This window comes from Pomacea canaliculata, linkage group LG3 (genome assembly GCF_003073045.1).
Source record: "Pomacea canaliculata isolate SZHN2017 linkage group LG3, ASM307304v1, whole genome shotgun sequence".
Lineage (NCBI taxonomy): Eukaryota > Metazoa > Mollusca > Gastropoda > Architaenioglossa > Ampullariidae > Pomacea > Pomacea canaliculata.
The window spans coordinates 9,045,838-9,067,913 of NC_037592.1; the positions used below are offsets into that span (position 1 = coordinate 9,045,838).

The following is a 22,076-nucleotide window of genomic DNA, read 5'->3' on the forward strand; positions in this document are numbered from 1 at the left end:
AACACACTCACATATACAAGTACTAGGACATTGATTGCATTCACATAAACTCAAAGAGTTTGTCTTGGATGTGGTACAAATGAGGATCTGTAATGTGAGCAAACGTAATGTGCGTGTCACATCGTGTACACAAATCAGTTATGTCCTCCTTACTACTACTAGAATTAATGATAATAATAATAGGATGTGTAAAGTGCATTACCCGATACCAGCTCAGTCACTGGACATGGAAGATTGCATACAAACCGTCAACCATACAATGAAGCAAACAGTCCCTACGACCCTACCATGAAAAAAAACCCCAAAATAATTTCAAAACAAAGTGTCAAAATGAGCAATAGACAGAGCGAGCTACCGACCGACCGACCGACCGACCGACCGACCGACAGACAAACAGACAGACAAACAGACCGATGTAATAAAGCGATCGCTGAAGACCAGTACGATTGCACGGTTGAATGATGTCAATGAGCATTACCGTTGGAGAAGAAAGACACAGTCCACTCATCTCTTCTATCGGCTCTTTATACGTCCACACAGTTGATACTAGTGTACCCACTAAACTGTGACGAACCCATGGACCAAGCTGTTGATGGTCCTTTCGCCTTTTTTTGTCGCTGTTAGTCGCAGCTGACCCCACAAGCCGCTGAACTCATGCTTGGGTTAGCCCCACAATCTTGTTGACCGTTCGTGAACGTGTCTTGAACAGGTTGACACACACGAGGACAGGTGGTGTGAACGAGGGTTAGAGGGATGCAAATGTTGACAGCAGCTTTGCTGCCACAGTGAACACGACAGTTATAAACAAGCTTTGCATGATGCACCCGGCCCCACAGATCGGCTCAAGTCCGGTATAATGCGGCACGTGACCACTGGGATAGCGACGGTTGGGGGGTTTGTTGAACTTCCTCGGGTGGTTGTCTTGATTCCCGTTGTTGTCGTCGGTGTCGTTGATGAACTCGTTTTTGTCGTGGTAGTAGTGGTGGTGGGGTTCGCTGCTGAGCTTGTTTTTGTGGTTTTAGTGGTGGTGTTGGCTTGTGAACTCGTTTTTGTCGTGTTAGTAGTGGTGGTGCGGTTCGATGTAGGTAGCGCTGTAGTATGTAGAGTTGATGGCGAGGTTTGGTAGCTGCATGTCCCGCAACACTCCTCCTTTTTGTCAGCGGTGTCGCAGTAATCACTACGACACCCAGTAACTTTATCTCCATATTGGCAGCCTGCAATCAATCAATCAATCAATCAATCAATCAATCAATCAATCAATCAATCAATCAATCAAAATATGTAATAAAAATTACAAAATAAAAATATATAAAGTAAAATAAAAAAAAATTGAAAGAAAAACGAAACAACGAATGAAATAAAAATATCAAGAAAGTCAATTAAAAAACCAAATCCAATCAATCAATTTGATCAACACAGCCACCAAGCTAAATATAAAGCCAAACAACCGACAGTTAAGCTGCTCACCTGTAATGTTCCTAAACTGCTTGTCGCACATCTCGCAGCAGATCCCGCGGAGGGCGCTTTGGTAGCAGTAGCCTGACTCCAGCTCATCGCACCTTCTGCCATCGAAGACCACACCTTGCCTCTGGCCAAAGGGACAGGAGGCTGAAGACCAGAGACATAATTACTGTCACTCCACGGCCTTCAACTCAACAGGTCAGGGGAAGCTTTCTTTTTATATCGTTTATATTTATGAGGTGGTGGGGCGAGTTTTATTACACGTGTCTCACAAAATATCTTCGTTTAAAAAATCATATCATACTGATGTACTATAGTTAGCATCCTAGAGAAAATACACACTGCATTATACGGATACATGTCCTGTAATGCGTGTTTACTGTAGTTTGTAATACTGTAATACTACATTTATTACATGAGGAAGGAAAGCTCCTAATGGTGTAGAGTGAGTAGTGTGTAGTACTACAGACAACTGCTACTCACCACTCATGTAGCAGGATGTGGCGTTTGGAGACTTCACACACTGACCGTCTATGCACCACTGAAAGAGAACAAAGTTGGTACTTTGATAATTTCGCTGCATTAATAATGGCTGATCTTAACTGGGCAACGTGTCAAAGTATCAAACATCTGAGGTTCCTTTAAGTTCCACTGTATTGCCAACAAGTATTGGCAATGTACTGACAAACACGTTTATTTAACACATTGATTAAAGTTCCAATGTCCGGAAGGTATGGTCCCAAACCATTTGCTTATCTGTGACTTTCTCGCACAATTCTGTCAGACTTGGTCAAACCTTCGACGATGTTTGAACGAATTTTATTCTCGCACTTAGTCCAATTTAGGCTTGCATACAACAACAACAACAACAACAACAACAACAACAACAACAACAACAACAACAACAACAACAACGCAAGACACATCTGCATTCAGCTCCAGTCATAATCTAAAGGTTCCTATGTTTCATGTGGTCGGTTGGTGGGGGAGGAAGTTTGGAGGACCTCTAGATCAACCGATCATTAAGGCTTCCAGTCTATAGTTAGTCCGCTAGACAAGGTAACCGGTGTCACGTGACTGCTGCATACCTTGCCAGTATTGCAGCACGTGCCTGAGGCAGCAGTGGTCAGGGCGCAGGACAGATTGGTGTCGGGCAGATGGCAAAACATTGCAACACAGATGTCCTCTGGGTTTGCTGTAAACGCTGTACCCTGCAGCAAACAAGTCCACAAACATTCAACCCAGGGAAGAACAGGGAGGGCTAGGGTGTGTGTGTGTGTGTGAGGGGTGGGTGTGGGGTGGGCAGGGCTGCAACGACACAGACTACGCCAGAGTTTTGGTACATGCAAAAAGAGGGAATTTTGAGGGAGGGACATATGAAAGGAAAAGGTTTTACACATGCAAATATAAAACAAACAAACAAACAAAAATTAAAAAAGTTAAAAGTTAAAAATTAACAAAACAATCACAAAAGTAAACAAACTAACAAACAAAAACAACCCCAAAAGTAAGACAAAAATAAAAAAAAAAAAAACCACCAAAAAACCCCCAAAAAACAACAACAAAAAACAAATAAATTGCACAACAAAAATTAAAAAAAATATGTTACACATCCCAAAGGCCACACCCAGGCATCCCTCCTTCCCTCACCCTTAGAGATACTCGCAGGACGTACCCGACAGAGGTAGGAGGCGTTTCCGTAGATCTGTCGACACTGTTCATCAGGACCGTGCAGGTACCCGGGTAGCCCTGCGACAGTGGGTACATCTTGCTGACCCAACTTCTGCTGCAGACAAGTGTTCTCCAACCTGTTCGGATGATTGTTTAAAGAAGTGTTCATCAACTGATCACAAAGCTGTTCGCTAAGCTTGTTGCTAGGAATGCTAATTTCCAAATGCCCGGATGTTGCATGACTCGAAGCGTAAATACCACGATCAACTGTCACTTTTGCTTTGGCTAAGGTACTCAAGGACTATGTTCACTTACTTGTCGGCGATGAGTTTGTTAATGAAGTTCTGGAAATACTGAATAGAGCAGTTAGAGAAGTGCCAAGGATTGTATTTGTTGGCATCGTTTTCCAGTTGCGATCCTGTAGACATGATATATCTGTCGGCAGACGAACAGTTGTTTCCGTTTCCATCGTGCAGGGCACCGAGGCTGGAGTGATTGAAAGATTGAATAATTGAATGATTAAAGGAGTGAGCGTAAGTTTTTTTCGTTGTCTTTTTTCTTAATTTTCTCTTTCAATTTGATGTTCGTGATCACACACACGTATCCGTACACAGATGTAAAAACAAAAAAAAAAAGCTAAAAATTTCAATTCCATAAATTAATATAATATTTCAACAGTTCTCAGTCTGGTCAGCCTGTTGTTACATCGATGAATCGTTAGAATGTTATTGTGAACTAGTTCAACGTGAATGCAGCATCGTTCAGAAAGACAACAGAATGAAGATTAACTTAGCAAGGGTGTGTACCTATGTCCTAGCTCGTGTGTAGCAGTTGTCTCGCTTTGATACCCGCCATGGTCCTCCACAACGGAGACGCTAGCGCCGTTAGGGTAGCACATGGCTCCCACGTTAGCAAAACCTGAAACACACACACACAAACAGAAATAGAAAAGAAAACAGTTAAAAAGACGAAGAATGAATGACGGCGATTTGAACCCTGTTTTTTTAAAGACCAGCCTGAATGGTTTGCATTTTTTGCCGATATCGGTAGATATAGGCGACATAAAACTAACCTGTCAATGTCAGCTTCCAAAACCCATCAGTGAATTAATTAATATTAGTTAATACTGTAGCTGTACCTGGGTGCTCACCTGTGAAGCAGACCATGGAAGTCATCCACACACGAGATAAAGGTGTCTGGTCCAAATGTCTAGTGAGGTGAATCTTTTAAATTCTAGTAATTGGGTGAATGTCAGCGGAAGATATTATTTTCCAAAATCTGGAGGAAAACACCCATCCCGCTACGCAGGTCAAGGTTCACACCGTGGAGACGTCTACGTTGTTATGACGTGGCTAGTGGTACAGGTGGGACCATGTGTTAATTAGACACCTCTAGTACAAACATGACGTCATCATGACCTTTTCCATCTTTTTATGTCATGCCTGACTTATGTTCTTACCTGCTGTATTATTGAATCGGAAGCCGCTGTCATCACTGAACAGGTCATAGCTGTTGAGAAAAGATACAGCTGTTAAGGAGCCACGAATGTTAGATATTAACATAAAATTTAACAAAAGGAAAGTATACATATACATTATCAGGAATTTTTAAAATGAGAAATCTTACAAGGTTGCAGACTTTTCGTATGGTATTTGCCTGGTCTATCTAAAGCGTCAATTAGAGATCATAAAATTAAAATAAGATGGATGCAAGGAAAACTTGCCGAAAAATAGACAAGAGACATGAATTCCGACCATAACAACAACAAAATTGAAAAGAAAAAAGAAAACGACCACCCTCCTAAAAAAAAAAAAAAAAAAAAAAAGAAAAGAAAAGAGAAACAACAACAAAACAGCAGCAAACTTAATAAAAAAGATAAACACAAAATAAAAAGAGAAAATTAAAAAGCAAAAAAAGAAACAACAAAAAAAGAAACAACATTTAAAAAAAACAAATAAAAAATACCAATTAAAAGGAACACATAAATTCAAAAACAGAAATAAAAAATAAGAAAGAAAGAAAGACCAATCGTCTGGTCGACAACGAGATATTTCGAGAACACACGACCTGACTCTTTATTTTCCAAAGAAGACACAGCATCGACATAATTACTCACAGGTCTGTAGGTTGTGTAATCACAGGTAGTAACACGTATCATGAGACAGGTGTTACTGTACTAAATCGTAACGGACTACAGACACTGCGGACTGACTACGGGCGTTGCGTAGTGATGCGTTGCTAGTAGTAACGGTGTATAGTACAAGTCCCTGTGTTCCGTTGTCGTAATCACGTAATTACGTCACACAGTAATTGTGAGGTAACGAGTGACGTGTCTTACAAAATAATGAACTTCACAGGTGATGCGTAGTGACGTGCACCACTGTCTGTGTGAAGGTGACGTGATCACGTGATAACGTACTCTGTAAATCCTACTACGTGGTCGCACGACGGCAGGTTACTTTTGGTCTTGACGTAGTCCTGTAACCTGGACAACATCGTGATCGCGTTGACCTGAACCCTGTCAGAGCTCGTCTCTTTTATTTCTTCTGTCCACGGCGAGTCGCTTGCGTTCTGACAGAATATCACACACATATGTAATAGTAGATCATTTATACATATAGTTACAAAACAAACAAAAAAAAAACATAATAATATTCGAGTTTAGTCATGTTCCATCAGAATTTTTTTCTTTCATTACTAAAACTCGCCATTGTCAAACGTCAACAGAATTCTGTTTAACAAAAATGTCCCTGAAGACAAGTAGACATGTTTAATCTGAGATAAGCTTTCTTCCGAAGTACATCAGATTTTTACAAATCCTAAAGGAACATTTTAGTTATAAGAAGAGTTTAAGCTTGATACCTTACCTTGGCGATAACATATCCCCGCAGTAAAATGTTGATGTTAAAAGGAAGAGTTGTGATCGATTTGTATCGGGCATTGATCTGCACAAAGACAGCATATGTTGGTATTTTAATCTTTGTGTGCTTGTCTCTCAACAATTATGTATACTTGCAATCATTAAAACTACATCTCACACATACACACAGAAACAAGAGAGAGGGGAGAGAAAGAAGGAAGATAAAATAAGCGTACATGAAAAAAATGCAAGAAATATGTTGAGGTATTCTGTGTTGTATACGTTTCAACATCGGATGAAATAATTGCTGTAGGAAACCAAGTAACATACAGACCCCGTTGAAGATATAAGCGATGTACTCCTTCATGTTCGTCACTGCAGTTGTTTCCACATTGTTTGCTCGATTCAGCCAGCTGTTGGGAGACAAACAATAAATAAATAATTAGGTAAATGAATACATGAATTGATGAGAATTAAAGTATATAAATAGGATGGTCTTACTATTACATCAACCCCACGGTAAGGGCATAGGTACATAAAGATTTTTAGGTGCGCGAGTGTGTCTGCTTGCATGTGTTTGTTTGTGTGTTATTGTGTGTGTGTGAGAGAGAGCGAGAAAGAGACAATGAAAGATGGAGGGAGAGAACGAGAGGGCGAGAGAAAGACAACGTTACTGACTGAGTAAAAAAGATTATTGTCGTGAGCAGCAGTCACTCACTACTTGTAGAAGCTGTAGTCTAGGGCAACAATGATGTCCAGGTAGTACTCAGTTTTGGTGGAGTCCCTCTTCCGTCTCAGAACTCTCTCTGTGTCCACCTCCTGCTCCAGCCATTGTGGTGATCCTCCCAGCACCGGTCCTGTTAATACAACAGTAAATACATCGTACAACCAACAGAACTTATAGAAGTCTTATTTCAGGGTCCATTGCAAGTGTAAAGGATGTAGGATGTGACCAGGGAGTGAATTCGGAGTGAACTGCAATGTTTTCTCTTTCTGTTGTGCGAGTTCTACTGTTGTCATTGTCATTGTCATTGAGATTTTCTGTAGAGCAACTCTAGAGTTCAGTCTGAGATAATTCATCTCAAGCATTTGAATATTGCGGCCTGTCTCCCCCTTATCCTCCTTGACCTTTGTTAATTCCTTTAGTGTCATGGTCATCAACATTTTGCATTGTGAAGACAACACGTACGATGTTGATGCATTCTCAAGGCATTTAGCAAGAACAGCAAACTCCTGATGTTTGCCAACTCGCCCGTCTATCATCGGCAAGCTGTCTGTCTGCCTGCCTGTCTGCTTGTCTGTCTGTCTGTCTGTCTGTGCATAAAAAAATAGAAAAATGGTCAGAAACTGAATTTAAAAAAAGCGTGAGGTACGTATTTGTCTTTCAAGACCTCTTCTGCTGCTCCCTCTGTCAACCTCTAGATAAGTAGAGGAAATATCCACCACGGTTGAAGCTTTCGATTTCGTATAAAAGAAATAAAGATTACTCACAAAAGAATGTTTTATAGTCTTAATTCCGGCTAAATACGCGATAGCTCATTTTTTTATGATGTTGATTATTAAAAACAAGAGCTGAGATTAGTTGATTCGCACTAGACACGGACATTTATCAGCCCATTCGCGAGTGTCTTTTTTAATTCAGAGTTTGGGCTGGTGGGAGGCTGAGCTGAGGTTGCGGGTACTTGATCCTGCCTACCAACCCTGCGTTCACCCGGTGTTGAACGGGTAGAAAACGAGAGACATCACGGCATCCCTGATCATCGTTGTGCCTGGAACTCCAGCAACATGGCAAAACTCTTTCTCATGATGTTCGGCATCCTGGAATTGATGTCTGGTGTCCTAGGCAACGCTTTTGTGCTGACTTCCGTGCACGTGCAGAGCCTGTCGAGGCGGAAGTCTGTCCACACGGTTTTCCTCCTAAACCTGGTGGTGGCAGACATGTTTGTAGTCACCTGTGTTGTCGTCTTGGTGTTGGAAGGTCTGTTGGCCACCTGGGACTCCACGATGAGCAACGATGACTGTAGAGTTAGGGGATTCCTGGTTGTATTCTTCACAGGGGTGAGTTTATTTCGTCGGTCACAGAAATGCTACGATTTCTTAATCTCATAGTTTCTGTGGGTTATTTTTATTCCCTTTTAATTACTTTTTAGTTATTTGTTCTATTTGTCTTCCTGTCTTCTTCGTTTGATGTCTACTGATTGCTTGCCCATCTACTTCACTATGGCTTTCTTTTCACTGATCATATGCTTTCTTAAGTTCGTCGTGTTCTATCTATTTATTCTATCGAGATAAGCTATAATACACAATTACAGACACTGTACACGACTTTCTGCAGGCATCAGTGATGGCCCTGCTGGCGATGTCCGCTCATCGCTACATGCGAGTGTGTCACGTGACGCTACACAAGAAGGTGCTGACTGTCTCAACTGCTGTCGTCTGCTCGGCGGTCTGCTGGTTCATCGCCCTTGTTATCGCCTTTTTACCGGTCACGCACCTGGTGGGGTCCTACAGTGTCGAGGAAGGGACGAACGTTTGCTCTGTGACGTCACAAAAGCCTAGCGACGATTACCTGATGGGGGTGGGCTTCTGGATTCTTGTCGAGGTTCCTTTGATCGTCGGGAACTTGAACTGGGCTATATATCAACACTGGCGGATGTCTCGCCCTGCGGTTGACAAGTCTGTGCAGATGACTGGACGCGGTGTCAGCCAAACATCTGGATACATGGTCGGACCATTCGAAAACAACACAAACAGTAGACTAAGCTGCGGTGACGAGACCGAGGAAGAACGAGAGGTGACTGATTCCCTTGACGACTGTCGTCACCAGGTGGACGTCAGGTGTGATCAGCACCTGAACGTCCCTCCGTCAGTGCAGTCGTTGGCAGTGGTACACCTGTCTCCAGCACTCATGCGCGGGTCAAGGTTGAAGCAAGTACCCATGACGCAGGCTGACCTTTGTCACCGTGGAAAACGCGAGAAACTGTTCCTGGCCTCCCTTCTTGTCCCCCTCCTACTTGCATCCTTCACCTTCGGCGGCTTTGCGGTCATTGTCGTTGGCAGGATCCTCGCCGACAGTTTCAATAAGGAGGGAGCTATCGCTCTTCGCCTCGTCCTGGTCCTCAACAGTTCTCTCAACTGGCTCCCGTACGGGCTGATGAACAGACGACTTCGTCGGGACCTCGGCAATCGCTTGAGATGTACCCGGGTGAGCCGATGAGCGGGATCCAGACAACTGATTGAGGTGGACTCTGGCAGCAGGTTGAAGTGTTGATCAACAGGTTGATGGCAACAGGTGGAGGTGGCTCCTGCCAAACACTTGAAATGGATCCTGTCAACTACTTGTGCCGGATCTTCTAAGTCGACCGGGATGGATTCTTCTCAAGATGTGTTTTGCTGACATCGAGGTGTTACTAGTCTCTCTAAATGATTTGATGTATTATTTGGTGACCACTCGCCGAATAAATATTCTGCTTAATATTATAATATTGTTGACTTCATGCTTGCAACCGTTTGAATTAAATCCTTGGGTTGTACACTTGTGTACTGATGAGGAAGTTGCTGGGCAATGAACTGTCCTCTTTGTTTCAGATATTTTGATGTGACCACACCCATGAAAATCAAGTTTTTTAGTGGTGCCAAAATAATGTGCATTGAATGCAATGCAATAAAAATATAAGATGGATCCTTGTATCCTTTGGAAAGCATCTCTTTGTGATACGAGTGGTCGATTCAATGACCCTATGATGCATCCTAGCAACCGTCTGTGTTACATACCCAACGCAAAATTTCTGTGCTTCTGTCTTTTGCTGATGTAAAACAAAAGTTGAAGCTTATTTCCCAACTTTTCGGTTGTTGGAGGAGTGAGATGTTAGAGACCCAACCCCATTCAGGACAGGTAGGTCGACTAGCGGAACATCACCACACGGATATCGAACCGGCGGTCCTTCAGATTCGAACGGCAGAGCTCTGATTCTGTGTCACTGGTATCTTGAGAAACAGTCTCAGAAAAAAAAGCTTGCGAAGTCGGTATTCAAAAATCTTTGAAAGCAATTCACATAATTCACCTAAAATGTTATTACAAAGTTTCAAAAAATATAATGTTACACTTCACATTTAGAAACGTTTTCAAGGTTTCACAAAATCACAAGCGTCACTGAGGAGCTCTAGAGTTACTTCCGGTTTTTTGTAAACTTCTATCGCTGTCAGCTATTGTTTATACGAAAGTTTAGGCACTTTACTTTTGAATTCATTTCTGCCATTGTTCAAAATTCTGTAGGGAGGAGTGGGGGGGGAGTCAGATAATGACATCCGCTTTTCTTTCAAAACCTCGTGAATCATGTTTCCTTATTAACCAGATGCTGATGCCTAGTTCCTATAAAGTGTCACGTGACATTTTCCCTTCCCGTCTTCTCTCCTTTTCTAAACTATAGACTCACAGGTCCGTGTAAAGATTACTTACTCTGGGTGAGTATAACGGTCGCATGAAGGACTGTTTCATTGTAGATATTTTTGCTCAGATTGTTTGGATTCACGTGTTGTGACTTACAATACACGTATCTATCTCTTTAAATTCTCAATGGCCGAGTCAGTCGCAGTGCCGACCGTATAGTGAACACTAGTCACAGGTCAGAGTTCGCCACTGAACTAAGTTCTGGTTTGTCCGAGCCGAGCTTTACACAGCTGTGTACTTACCGCGTAGACAAGATGTTGGTTTGGAAGAAGTGTTTACAATACTTGAACCTACAAACAGTTTGGCTTTGGCTGTGCACCAGTGGACTGTAGCTGTGCGATGTGTCAGTGGTTTTTATCGTCAAGTCCCTCCATTATCGCCGCCAAAGGACGGTCGGAACTTTACTCTGTGGTTACCTCCATTGCGCATGTCAACCACTCATGGAGGACAGAAACAGTTCTGATGCCCTCAGCCGGCGTCTCGGGTCATCTTTATCATCGTCGGCAGCTCGGAGATCGTGTGCGGGGTCAGCGGCAACCTGCTGCTGTTGTTGTTCCTGGCCACCAGGTATTCCCTGCACACACACACGGTGCACAACCTGTTCATCGTCAACTTGGCGCTGACAGACGTCTTCTCGCTGGGCTACTGGCTGGTCTTCTTCGTTCTCGATTCTGTACTTAGGCTACAACCCTGTGGTCAACGACGGTCACTGCGTGGCCAACGGTGTCATCGTCGCCACCAGCACAGCGGTGAGTAACACAACAACCTGTTGATACTAGCAATTCCCCAGTCTCTTCTCCTGTCTGGTGTTTCCTTTAAAGAACTGCAGGAGTTTTAAACTTTTTTAAATCACTGTCGACAGCAAGTTCTCCTGGCTTTTATGGCATGAGTTGTTGTTTGTTTACAAGGCTAGCCTAGCAAGTCGAATCACTAAGAAGTGTGAGGTGTAAATGCTTTGCAATATGTGATTTGCGAGTGATGTGTAGGGATGCTTAATTAAATCATCTGATGTTTAGTCAAGGACATTTCCGTAGCTGTCTACGTCCCGTTGATCGGTATTTACATCCCGTATTATGAGATTTTATCTCCGCAGTGTTCCTGTAAACTGGTAAGATATATTGGTCCATCCAACTCCCAGGACAGTCGACCCAGGATACAGACAGAAACTTTTAGCGAAAGTTCGACTGTCCTTTATTTGAGGACATGTCCGGCTAGAATCTCAACTGACGAGGAAGGAGATCCGCATCATGTGGGGCGGGTGGGGAAGGGTCCCTCCAGCTGAGGTCAAACAGGTTTTACCCACAAAATGAGGGCAACTTGTACTTACAGCCCCTTTGTTCTGTCTACAGAGCTAGATCAATGCACTGCAGTTCACGATATTTCAAAGCGGAAACAAATCATGAAATCTCGTATAATTATAATATTATTATGGTATAAAGGCATTACATTACTGGTATTACATTCAGTGTAGTATCAATTCACATTTAAGTAAGTTAAAGAGATTAGCTTTTCTTGTTCCCAAATTGTTTCACAGAAAAAATGTTAGTAAGCATACGCAACCAAAATATATATATATATATAAAGATATACTTTTTCTTATTGTAAAAGGCATTCACCTTTCCTCTCCCTCATTTAATACTAAGCTATAAAGATACTTGCTTAAGTTTAAATAGCCATTGCGATAATTCCTTGACATCTTTTATAAAGCTAATTTAAATAAATAGTTATATAGATATCTATAAGTTTAAATGGTTAAATAGAGATATTTATGTTTAAAGAGCTATAGCGATATTTGCTTAAAGTTGAAATAGCAATAGAGATACTTGTTTTCTGAGTTGAAAACTTTGACTTTTCCCTCCCTGACAACAGGTGTCTGTATTGTCCCTCGTCAGCATCTCCGTGAATCGCTACCTACACGTGTGTCACTACCGGTTCTACCAGAGGATGTTCACCAAGTCCCGCACATCAGTCACCTGCATCGCCTGCTGGGTGCTGGGCTTCATGCTCTCTCTCCCTCCACTGGTGGGAGTCGGCTCGTACTGCTATTACCCCAAAGCACACGTTTGCTCCTTCTGTAGAGAGGGACATCAGATATACCCCAAAGTGGTGATCGCTGTGTTGACCATAATCCCCATGTGCATCATTGGATACTGCAATTATAGTATTTTTCGCTACTGGAAGACCGCGTATTCAGCTAAAAATAAGGCACAACGCTTCCAGAAGAAACCGAAGAGGAAAGACAGGAACGTGCGACCTGCAAGCGGCAACGAGGCTGAGCTGCCAAATGTAACCTTTGATCCTGAGAACGATCCAGTGTCGACGACCAACGACAGCGACTACACCAGAGACTGGAGAAGAACCGCCAAGAGCTGCCCCATGGTGCATCCGCATCACAGAAGCAGCCAAGCTGGGAATAGGAAGTCTGGAAGGCAAGTAGACGCGTCCACAGACAATCTGAGCGAGGATGTCCTCACCAGCATAGAGGCACCTGATGAGTTGGAGGAGTGCTCGCGTACTCCAGACAGCGATCTGTGTAGCTCCAGCGAGGAGTACTCAAGATTCCCCAGCGACACATGTAACCCACAGTCAAGTATCGCCAGAAGCGAAGAGCAGACAGCAGGACAGAAAGGTCTGGACACACGACTCGATGGAGAGGCATGTTGTGAAGCTCTGAGGTCAGAGGTGGACAAGGAACACCGCGATTCCGAAAAGCACGCGACAGACGAGAACGGAGACGAGCAATCAAAAGAGACCTTATCGGGAGGAAACCATGAAGACTTGGAGGCTGAGTTGCCGAACAACCAAAAGAGCTCCGTGAGGAAATTTCCCTTCAAATCAAACTCGACTCGCACTAAGGGAAGCCGCTGAAGGAGTTCAAGACGAACAGAAACACATTCGCGCAGCACGTTAAATACAAGGGAGAGAAGCGGAGAGCGAAGGAGAAGGCTTTTGTTCGCTCCCTTTTTGTCGTCGTGGTTCTTTTTTTCTGCTGTTTTCTCCCGTTCACATTGGTCCACGCTGTGGATTCTTACCGCCAGTTAGCCCCGGAAGTTGTCATCTCCGCCGACCTCCTCATGTTTCTCAGCAGCACGGTCAACTGGATTGTGTATGGGGTCATGAACCCGTCCTTCCGGCGGGGCTACAAGAAGCTGCTGAGCAGGGTGCAGTGGGCGCTGTGCCGGAGACCAGACTCGTTGGAGCTGGGTGTGGGAGGCTCTATGAGCAGCCTCACCATCAGCTGGAGTCGCTGCACCAAGACACAGTGAGCTCGTGTGTATAGAAAATGTTCCGAGACGCTTTTTGTGTAGCGGGGGCTGGTGACATTATTTGCACAAACAGGACCCCTGGCCTGAAAGCTGTATACACTGTAAGCCTGCGGTCTTTAACATTGCGAACCTTCAATCTGTGTCACTATGAGCTCATGTTTATCTTTCAGGAAGGTGTGGCTAGTTTTTTATCCCCAAAAAAACAGGTTTTTGTGCTGTTAGCAATACAGGTTAACTTGTGTTCCTTTTTGTGCGTCGTCATCTTATAATGAAAAAAAAACAAACAAACCAGCAACAGCCAGAGACACGTAATAAAAAAAAACAAATACTAATATATGCGAAAAGGTGCCCTTAACGCCGAAGTCTAATTTATTTTTGTTCTCGTGCTGTAAATATTGGTATAGTTTCATTGCTATCATATCTTTTTTTTTTCTTTCGGTTTGTTTTGAACCCTTTTGCAAAATTAACGACCACGAATTTAATTGCAATTACTCTCTAAATGAATACGAGCATCTTGACTGCTACAATTCCCCCTGGTATGGTTTGATAGCATGTTAACAACACAGAAGTATAATGAGATGAACATATCGATAAAACTAATAAACAGAAGAATGTATCGCGCCAGCACGCACACGCACACGCACACGCACACGCACACGCACGCACGCACATGCACACAGAGAAGTTGCCATCACTGACAGCAGTACCATCACCACCACCAGTTTTAACCACATCCCGGTAGTTATTTTAACCACGAATACGACGTCTCTGTATGAAGAAGAAAAATTAAGGGAGCTAACTTTGCAGCAACTGTTTAGGCGGCTGGTGTCAGAAGTTATGTACCTTGCATGTTACTACATGAGACCAGTGCAATGTCAAGCCAGTCCGAAGGCTAGGCTCGCAAAGTAGACGTGTTGATTTTATTTTCTGTAATATTTTATAAGCATTTAGGTAGCTTCTCTTCATTAACAATCAGGCTATGTAACTATATATATATATCCGTACATAGATTTACACGTAAAACGTTTCGGTCCTCGGTATTATTTTCCTTTCATGGAAGCCGATAATAAAGCGTGGTAGATCACTTGTGTAATTGTTGTTATTATTGTGGTGAGTAGGTGAGTGAGTCAGTGAATGGAACTTTAATTGAATAGTTATTTGGTTCCTCTATGTGTTTTCTGTATTTGATTTTATTCTTCGTTTATACGGTTGTTTATTATTTTACAGTTCATATATTATTTGTTTGTTTTGCTGTCCCTCGTATACTGTCCATGTTTCGTTCTTGTTCTTAGGCACTAAGAGTATGCTCATTAGGAGTGAGTATGCACTTTACAAATTTTTTAATTATTATTAATAGTATTAGGCTTGAGCCAATTTCAAAGAAAATGTGAACAGCATCACCAACCATTCTTCTTCATTATCATTCTCAATGTTTGGAGCTGTAAAGCGGACCGTGAAAAATAAAATTCACGATAAATATGCAATATACGATATAAAACACCTCGTCGTCGTCATCCTCCACTAAAGTATCCACGCTAGCTGACAAAATTGTGCTGAGCAGTAGAACTAGAGGCGTTCTGCTATATATATATACACACACACACGATTATGCACACAAAGGGAAACCGAAACTAAATAAGAGCAAGAATGTCGAAAGTAAAAGGTTGGGTAACCTGTTAGATGAGTTTTGTCCCAAAGAGTAATGTCGTCAGACCCAAACCTTTTCATACGACTGTCCTACAATTGCTCAATGTTCCCTTGGAGAGCGCATGGCAGATGTCAATGTGTGTACCTTGTGACCTCACAAAAAGAAAAAAAAACCAAACTTTCATCGAGCTTCATTCTAAAGACGAGGCGACGGTTTCACACGGTAGATGGTGTAGTTAGTGAGTCACACGTTGGAAATATTTTTGTGAGTAGCCAATAGCTCTTCTGGATCTCAGTCAGTAGTTCTTCGATAAGATCCCATCTAGTGATTAAACCCTTGTTCTTGGTGTCAACTGTTCATAAAGTTTGGAGATAGTCGCAGTTTTAGTTATAATCTGTAAAGATCAACTTGAAGCAAATATGGACTAAAACTCAAGTTGATAAATAAACTGAAACAACCTGGCACAGAACTTAATTTGTCACAAAATTGTTGCTGTGTTTAAACTTAAGCATAAAATTAAACTTAATTTGTTTGTGTGTCATTAGGCAATGGAGAGAGGAAATTACCTCAGTTTTGATTTTTTTGTCATTGAGAGACTTTAATGAAGTCAGCAGCAAATGGTGAACTATCACATGCAAATAAGGATTTGCATGAGAGGCGAACATTATTTACTCAGATTTTAGGAATTAATTTCTTGTACTGAACTCAAACCAGTCACTTGAAAACAATTTTGCATCCGGGTTGGTTTTTAAGTTTGTGAGATGTTTATATGTCCTGGAACAATAATGTGTGAACAGACAGCACAGTGCCTGACTCACTCACCCGTCCCTCCCCGCGGTTAGAGTTACCGCAATTAAATGCTCCTACTATTAGCATGTGGTAAATAAACTGTTTATAGCTAGATCATGTTTAGCATGCACTTATGCTGATAATGCTCCACTGATAAACATGATGCACTGAAATGTTTTAACAGTTCCTGTTCATCTTGACTGCGGTGATCTCAACGAAAACGGAAACGAACGACTTACATTATATATTCTTCGGGTCACTTCATGATAAAAGCATTTGTATCGTTTCCTTATTTATTATGACAGACGGAATGTTTTGTGTGTTGTGTGTGTGTGTGTGTGTGTGTGTGTGTGTGTGTGTGTGTGTGTGGTGAGTTGTGTGTGTGTGAGTGTGTGTGTTGTGTTGTGTTGTGTTGTGTGTGTGAATTTAGAGGGGAAATGAGGAAAAACTTGGGGACATCCTACCTTTAGAGGAAGTGAAGCAGAGGCAGAGAAAGACGAGAAAAAAACCTCTAAGCAAACTAGATTCAGAGATTCAGAGATGTTGTGAAACATACCGACAGACAGACAGACAGACAGACAGACAGACAAGCTTACTTTTGATGGATATATCCGTTTGTGGCATGTCTTTGACCTCTGTGACGTCATACCAAGATACCTTGGTGACTGTGTCGACTGTAGCGCCAGCATCTCTTGAAGGAGCAAGGCGATATTTCCTTCCGTCTAAATAAATAGTTCCTTCCTGACGACAGAGGAGGGGCGTCGACATGTTAATTAAACACACACCCACGATAGGTAATGGAAGAGAGGAGTTTAGTTTTAATTTTTTTATGTCTGTGAGAAACTTGAATGAATGTCAGCAGCAAATGGTGAACTTCCATCTCATACATAATGAGGATTTGCTATGAGCTGAATATCATTTGCTGTCACACACAGAGGTAAAGTGAACGGAAAAGTGTCTCTGGTCGGCAGAGTCTTACCAATTCGTATCTGTTCTCTTTACATCGTACGAGGAAATAGGCTCCAAAGTCAGAGCTTTGATAAGCAGCAGTTCTCTGAAAAAGATAAATATTCTAATCAACTCAGAGTTTATTCACAACATATATTCTTCTGTTTGTCATGCTTTTTAAAAGTGTTTAAAGTTTACGGTTTCTTATTTCTCCGAAATAAATGCGTCTTTGTAAAAAATGTCCTCGAAACACAACGAAGACAACTCATGTAAGATCTTTGTAATCAAATTTCAGTTGCACTCTTGTAAAACTTCAGTATACTTTTAAATTGTTCAGTAAATATGCCAAACACTTCCATAATTTCGAAAAATTCACATGAGGAGAATTCAAACTTTTTTCATAATGTCACATACAGAAATATATTTTTCCTTGTGAAATAACAAAATAAAGAAGCCACAAGTAACAAAAAATAAATAAATAAATAAATAAAACCGAGGCATTGTGGGATACGCACTTTCACTTTGACTGCTGGCTGCGAGATGAAGGCGACGTCACGTGACGCGTGGTTGTTGATGTAAACAGGAGCGTCGACGTCGATCCAATCATTTCGCTTTAGCGTAAAGTCACACGAAAAGGTTGCTGGGACTGAAGCTGGACTTCAAAAGACTCCGGAAAATCACACGAGGAAGCAGTGTTCAAGTCGTCTGGAAGAACAACTGGAATTTTCTGTGTAGATACTGCAAGACACGCATGTTCTCGAATAAACCTATCAGCATATTAGTACTAAAAAAAAAAAAAAAAAAAAAAGAAAATATGGATAAAGTATGACATGGCAGTAGTGTAAAAGACCTCAAGAAAATTTGACAATTCGTTTGTTCAGTTTTTCCTTTTCATTTTTTCACGGTTGAGTGTTACAGTGTTTCTTTAGACGTTCATCGTTTTATCAATTCGATCATCTACCTGTCTATATTATGTTCATCGTAATATTTTTCGATATAAATTTTATTTGCAGCAAAAGTCAGCTAAAGATCTGATAAGCCTACAGGCTCGAGACACGGTTACAGGACTAAACATAAAACACTGGCAAACACCAACACGTCGCCACCATACGGGTTGTGAGTACTTCTGAACACACTGTGCAGTCCTCTTCACACACATTCACATCACAGTTAGTGAGTTGTGTGGGTCTCGTATTGTCTCGTGTACCAATGACGTCTTGTGTCTGACGTAATGTGTGCGTCATTTGTTCCAAGTCACTTGTAGCACAAAAAGACGTCATATACTAAAAAAAAAAAAAAAGACGTTTTTCCTCTATAACCGAGTGAGCGGCAAAACACAACGGTCTTCTCCGCCATCTTCTTTATGACTCTCTCGGTGACATTCCTCTGAACCTGTGCCTCTTCTATTCGATTCACCTACACATCTCTTCATCCTCATCGTCATCTTCGGGGCTCATCGAGCGTTGTGTTGTGTGTAATACGTCGTACGTACGAAAGGTAAGTGTACGTTCGTCTTATTACACCCTACCTACATATATATACATATGCATACACCTGTATAACTTTCTCTTGTTGTTGAGCACATTTAGTGATTCATTCTATATATATATAACATAACATATAAATACGAGTAATAATTATAATAAATAAAGCGCACTTGTATAACATTTCCATCGACGTACATACGTGAATGCATGCTTACATGTATAAAATATAATATGAAAATCCAACATTTACTGATACATTTCACACATAAGCACACGCAGCCCCGGACATATACAGATAAGTTTGTATATACACACAAGTACAAAGAGACAGGCTGACACATAAAACAGACAGTGACTCACGCACACACATTTCTTTAACTTTGAAAGTACACCAACAACTACTCAACAGCAAGTGTAGTCACGCCTTCGTGAGTCTTCGATAATATGCTATAGGTTCAACACCACATCCAGTGTTGTCCTTGTTTTACTGCTGGAAGATGACGATGTCCTCCATACATTTCCACATACAGGCTTACAAACCTACTAGTCAACCTATCTATCTAAAAACACACAAAAAAGCGAAGATATGCAGGTCCAGGTACTCACACTCATTACATGTAATATCCACAATGTTGCCGATTGTCGTAGCCAAGAGAAGTGTGACTGTGAAGATCATTCTGTTGTCGCCTTGGAAACGCCGGGTGATGGATGTCTTTTTACGGGTGGAATAAACTCCGTCTGACGATACTATGATCTGCAGTGGTCCGGGTACATGTCTGTGCTATGACAGATAAAAATTGGATAATGGGTGCAACGATTAACTCTGTTCTCTTACTTGACAGATACCTCTTTGCGATATACCTGACTACCCGATGCGATCCACCCCTACCGCCCCATTTAACACGAGCTTACGAGTGGGTGAGTGCGTGACTTGTGTAAACTTTTAGCCTGACTTTCTATGAGACTTGTATAAGGTTGAAATGAGCGTATCTGCATAAGTTTTAAAACTAATATATTTCCACCGACAAAAATGTATCTGGCTGCACAAGATTGAAGTCGACATAGTTGTGTAGCATCATTATTGCTCGTAAATGTCAACCACATTATCATATTATTTTTTGATTATATCAACACCCACCATACTGATTAGCATAAAAAATAATCTGTCTCGGAAATGGCTCCATCTGTCCACCCAGACAATAATTTTGAAAGCAGTTTAACTATAGTAGACTGCATCTTTCTAAGCTATTGCAAATAACATACTGATATAAATATAAGTACGTAATATAACACTAATTTTAATTAATTTGGTTTGTTTCTTTGTCAGACGAACTGAATAAGTTGACATAGTTTCGAGACAGAACTTCGCGACCTAGGACATACCAAAGGACATGTTTAAAGAAAATCATTCTGGTATGAGGCGCATTTTACATTCATCGCGCCCACAAGAGAAAGTCGGTCGCCTACCAGTCGTCTTTCAAGCGAAACCCGCGGACGCACGCCCAGTGTCGAACCTCATAAAAGAAAAAAAAAATCCTTTGATGAGAGCCGTTAACAGACGCACGCCCCTTGTCGTCTGCTCACCCGCAAGTCTTCGCCCACGAACTCTACCTTGAGGCCGTTCTTAAAAACGATGAAACAGATGACGTTTGATCTAGTTTGAAACGTGTTGCTAAAATTGTCAGGTAAAAACTTTGCCACACTTATTCGAATGTTCGTCCTGCGAAGGTATAGCGAAAGTGCTAAGAGGTGCAGGTGAGTGGAAGACTCGATGAGGGACAGGTGTGTTAACTACAAAGATCTGTTGTTACGGGTAGACCTTTAGCTCAGTCTCGTGCAGTAACTGCGCAAATTTATCACGTGATGGCTTGAGTTTTTTTTTTTTTTCTCTTCTCATGTCGTCAGCCTGGCGCAACCCGAACATGTGGAGAGAGAACACAAACGTTTCTGTTTTGCTTGGTTCGACGAAGCGCAGCGCTTGCCTAGCGACGTGTTCAATGTGACCTGCAAATAGAGTGGCTCACCTATCCTGAGTGTAACTGTCTAGGGTAGCATACCCGGTAGTCGACTGAGCAGATACCTCGCTCTCCTTCTGCTTCCTTTCCTCCGAACTACCTCCCCCCTGTGTATCGCTCTTAGTCGTGTGTATCTGTACTGCTCCTGCTGGGGGATGCAGTTGTTTGCACTCTTTTGTGTACCTGTGGTGGTCAAAGTGAAACATTAAGTATGTGTGTGTGTTACCTTTATCTTCCAACGTTGGCCCTTTCTCTCTCTCTCTCACACACACACACACAAACATGCACACAATCATTTAAAAATAACCCTTCATGTTTTCATGTTTTCCTTTCTTTATCCGTGGATTTAATGTCATTGCTAATTTTTGTTTTCGTACTTTTTCATTAATCCTTATAGTAATTGCTCAGTATTTAAGTGTGTCACCCCAAGGACAGGGCAAAATAGTTTTGTTGCTACTTTTCTTGGTGACCAAGTTCAGCGAGGATCGTACAGCGTTGTCAGATCTCGTCCGGCCACACCCGGGGTGGTGGGCTGTACTTAAATTGGCCATTCCAAAAGGTCGAAATACGGGTGCGTGTGGCGGGTGGGTTTGGGAAGGGATTCAAGCCACACAATGTCTCTAGGGACATTTTCTCCTGGGTGAGTACCTTTGCACCTGTTGCTCACGTCTTACTTCTTACTCCCAGTCAGACTTTATTGCTTACCGCATTCACCAAACCTGAAAGCCAAATATCTGGGTAGACTGATTGAAGTTCTTTTAGGTGGTTGTTACTCTGCTCAGGCTCGACCTAGGTGAATCTGTCGCAATGAGAACAATCAGTCCTCAACACATTGGGGATTCCGATGAACGCTGTTACAATGGTAACAGCAGGGCAATGTGTATTTACAGAGTCTGAGTAAGCAGTATTATACACCCAACTCGCCATTTTAACCACAAGCATACCTTGTTTAATACTTTTGTTGGATTTTATGAGAAGCTGTGAATCTTTGACTTTTGTCAGATGTTGTTAGCGAACGCCATCAACAGTCTGAAAGGCATTTTTGAAAGTGAGTATAGTTTATCGAAGACGATGTTTATTATCGTTTATTACCTGTGAAAAAATGACATTATATCCCTTGACTGGTACCAAACTAAAGAGCGTTATTTCTGGTCTCTTAGTACTGGTTCTCGATGGTGAGGATTGGGGTAACAAGATAGAAACAGCAGCTGATAAAGCTCGCCACTTCAGAATGAACTTACCTTTCAAAGAACCCTAAAAAGCAGCTTTAGAAAGTGTTTCGTGTTGGGTGACGAGGTCAGAACTAGACCAACTTGCGCGAGAAAGGGGTTGACTATTTCAAACAGGTACGCTAGGGAAAAACGGAATGCCCAGGTACTTCCATATTTTAAAACAAGTTTGTCTGGGTCTCAGGCCACACGAAAGAGGCTGAAAAGTCCAAACAAGGGTGAGGCCAGGTAAAAAAGTCCCGCATTGATGCT

General features: G+C 42.0%; 3 protein-coding genes across 4 annotated transcripts; 2 read left to right on the forward strand and 1 right to left on the reverse strand.

Annotated features, from left to right (window-relative positions):
• Positions 1-64: 64 nt before the first annotated feature.
• Positions 65-19,475, reverse strand: LOC112560185 (metalloprotease mig-17-like). The gene is made up of 16 exons (XM_025231825.1): positions 19,187-19,475; positions 17,609-17,831; positions 17,125-17,199; positions 16,742-16,886; positions 6,711-6,849; positions 6,327-6,405; positions 6,000-6,077; positions 5,552-5,703; positions 4,592-4,641; positions 3,939-4,050; positions 3,448-3,618; positions 3,137-3,269; positions 2,550-2,672; positions 1,945-2,002; positions 1,468-1,608; positions 65-1,214 (listed from the first exon to the last, which is right to left on the reverse strand). Exons 4-16 carry the CDS (start codon positions 16,767-16,769, stop codon positions 799-801), a joined length of 1,680 nt encoding a protein of 559 aa, XP_025087610.1. The 5' UTR covers positions 16,770-16,886; positions 17,125-17,199; positions 17,609-17,831; positions 19,187-19,475; the 3' UTR covers positions 65-798.
• On the forward strand, positions 6,893-9,467 carry LOC112560187. Its single transcript, XM_025231826.1, has 2 exons — positions 6,893-8,050; positions 8,328-9,467. The coding sequence occupies exons 1-2, from the start codon at positions 7,778-7,780 to the stop codon at positions 9,207-9,209; spliced, it is 1,155 nt and encodes a 384-aa protein (XP_025087611.1). The 5' UTR covers positions 6,893-7,777; the 3' UTR covers positions 9,210-9,467.
• On the forward strand, positions 9,797-13,920 carry LOC112560188. 2 transcript variants are annotated; one of them, XM_025231828.1, is made up of 2 exons: positions 9,797-11,191; positions 12,335-13,920. In XM_025231828.1, exon 2 carries the CDS (start codon positions 12,387-12,389, stop codon positions 13,308-13,310), a length of 924 nt encoding a protein of 307 aa, XP_025087613.1. In that variant the 5' UTR covers positions 9,797-11,191; positions 12,335-12,386; the 3' UTR covers positions 13,311-13,920. The 2 variants fall into 2 exon arrangements, with proteins under 2 accessions (XP_025087613.1, XP_025087612.1); XM_025231827.1 differs by having other exon boundaries at positions 9,799-11,191; positions 12,312-13,920.
• Positions 19,476-22,076: the final 2,601 nt, after the last annotated feature.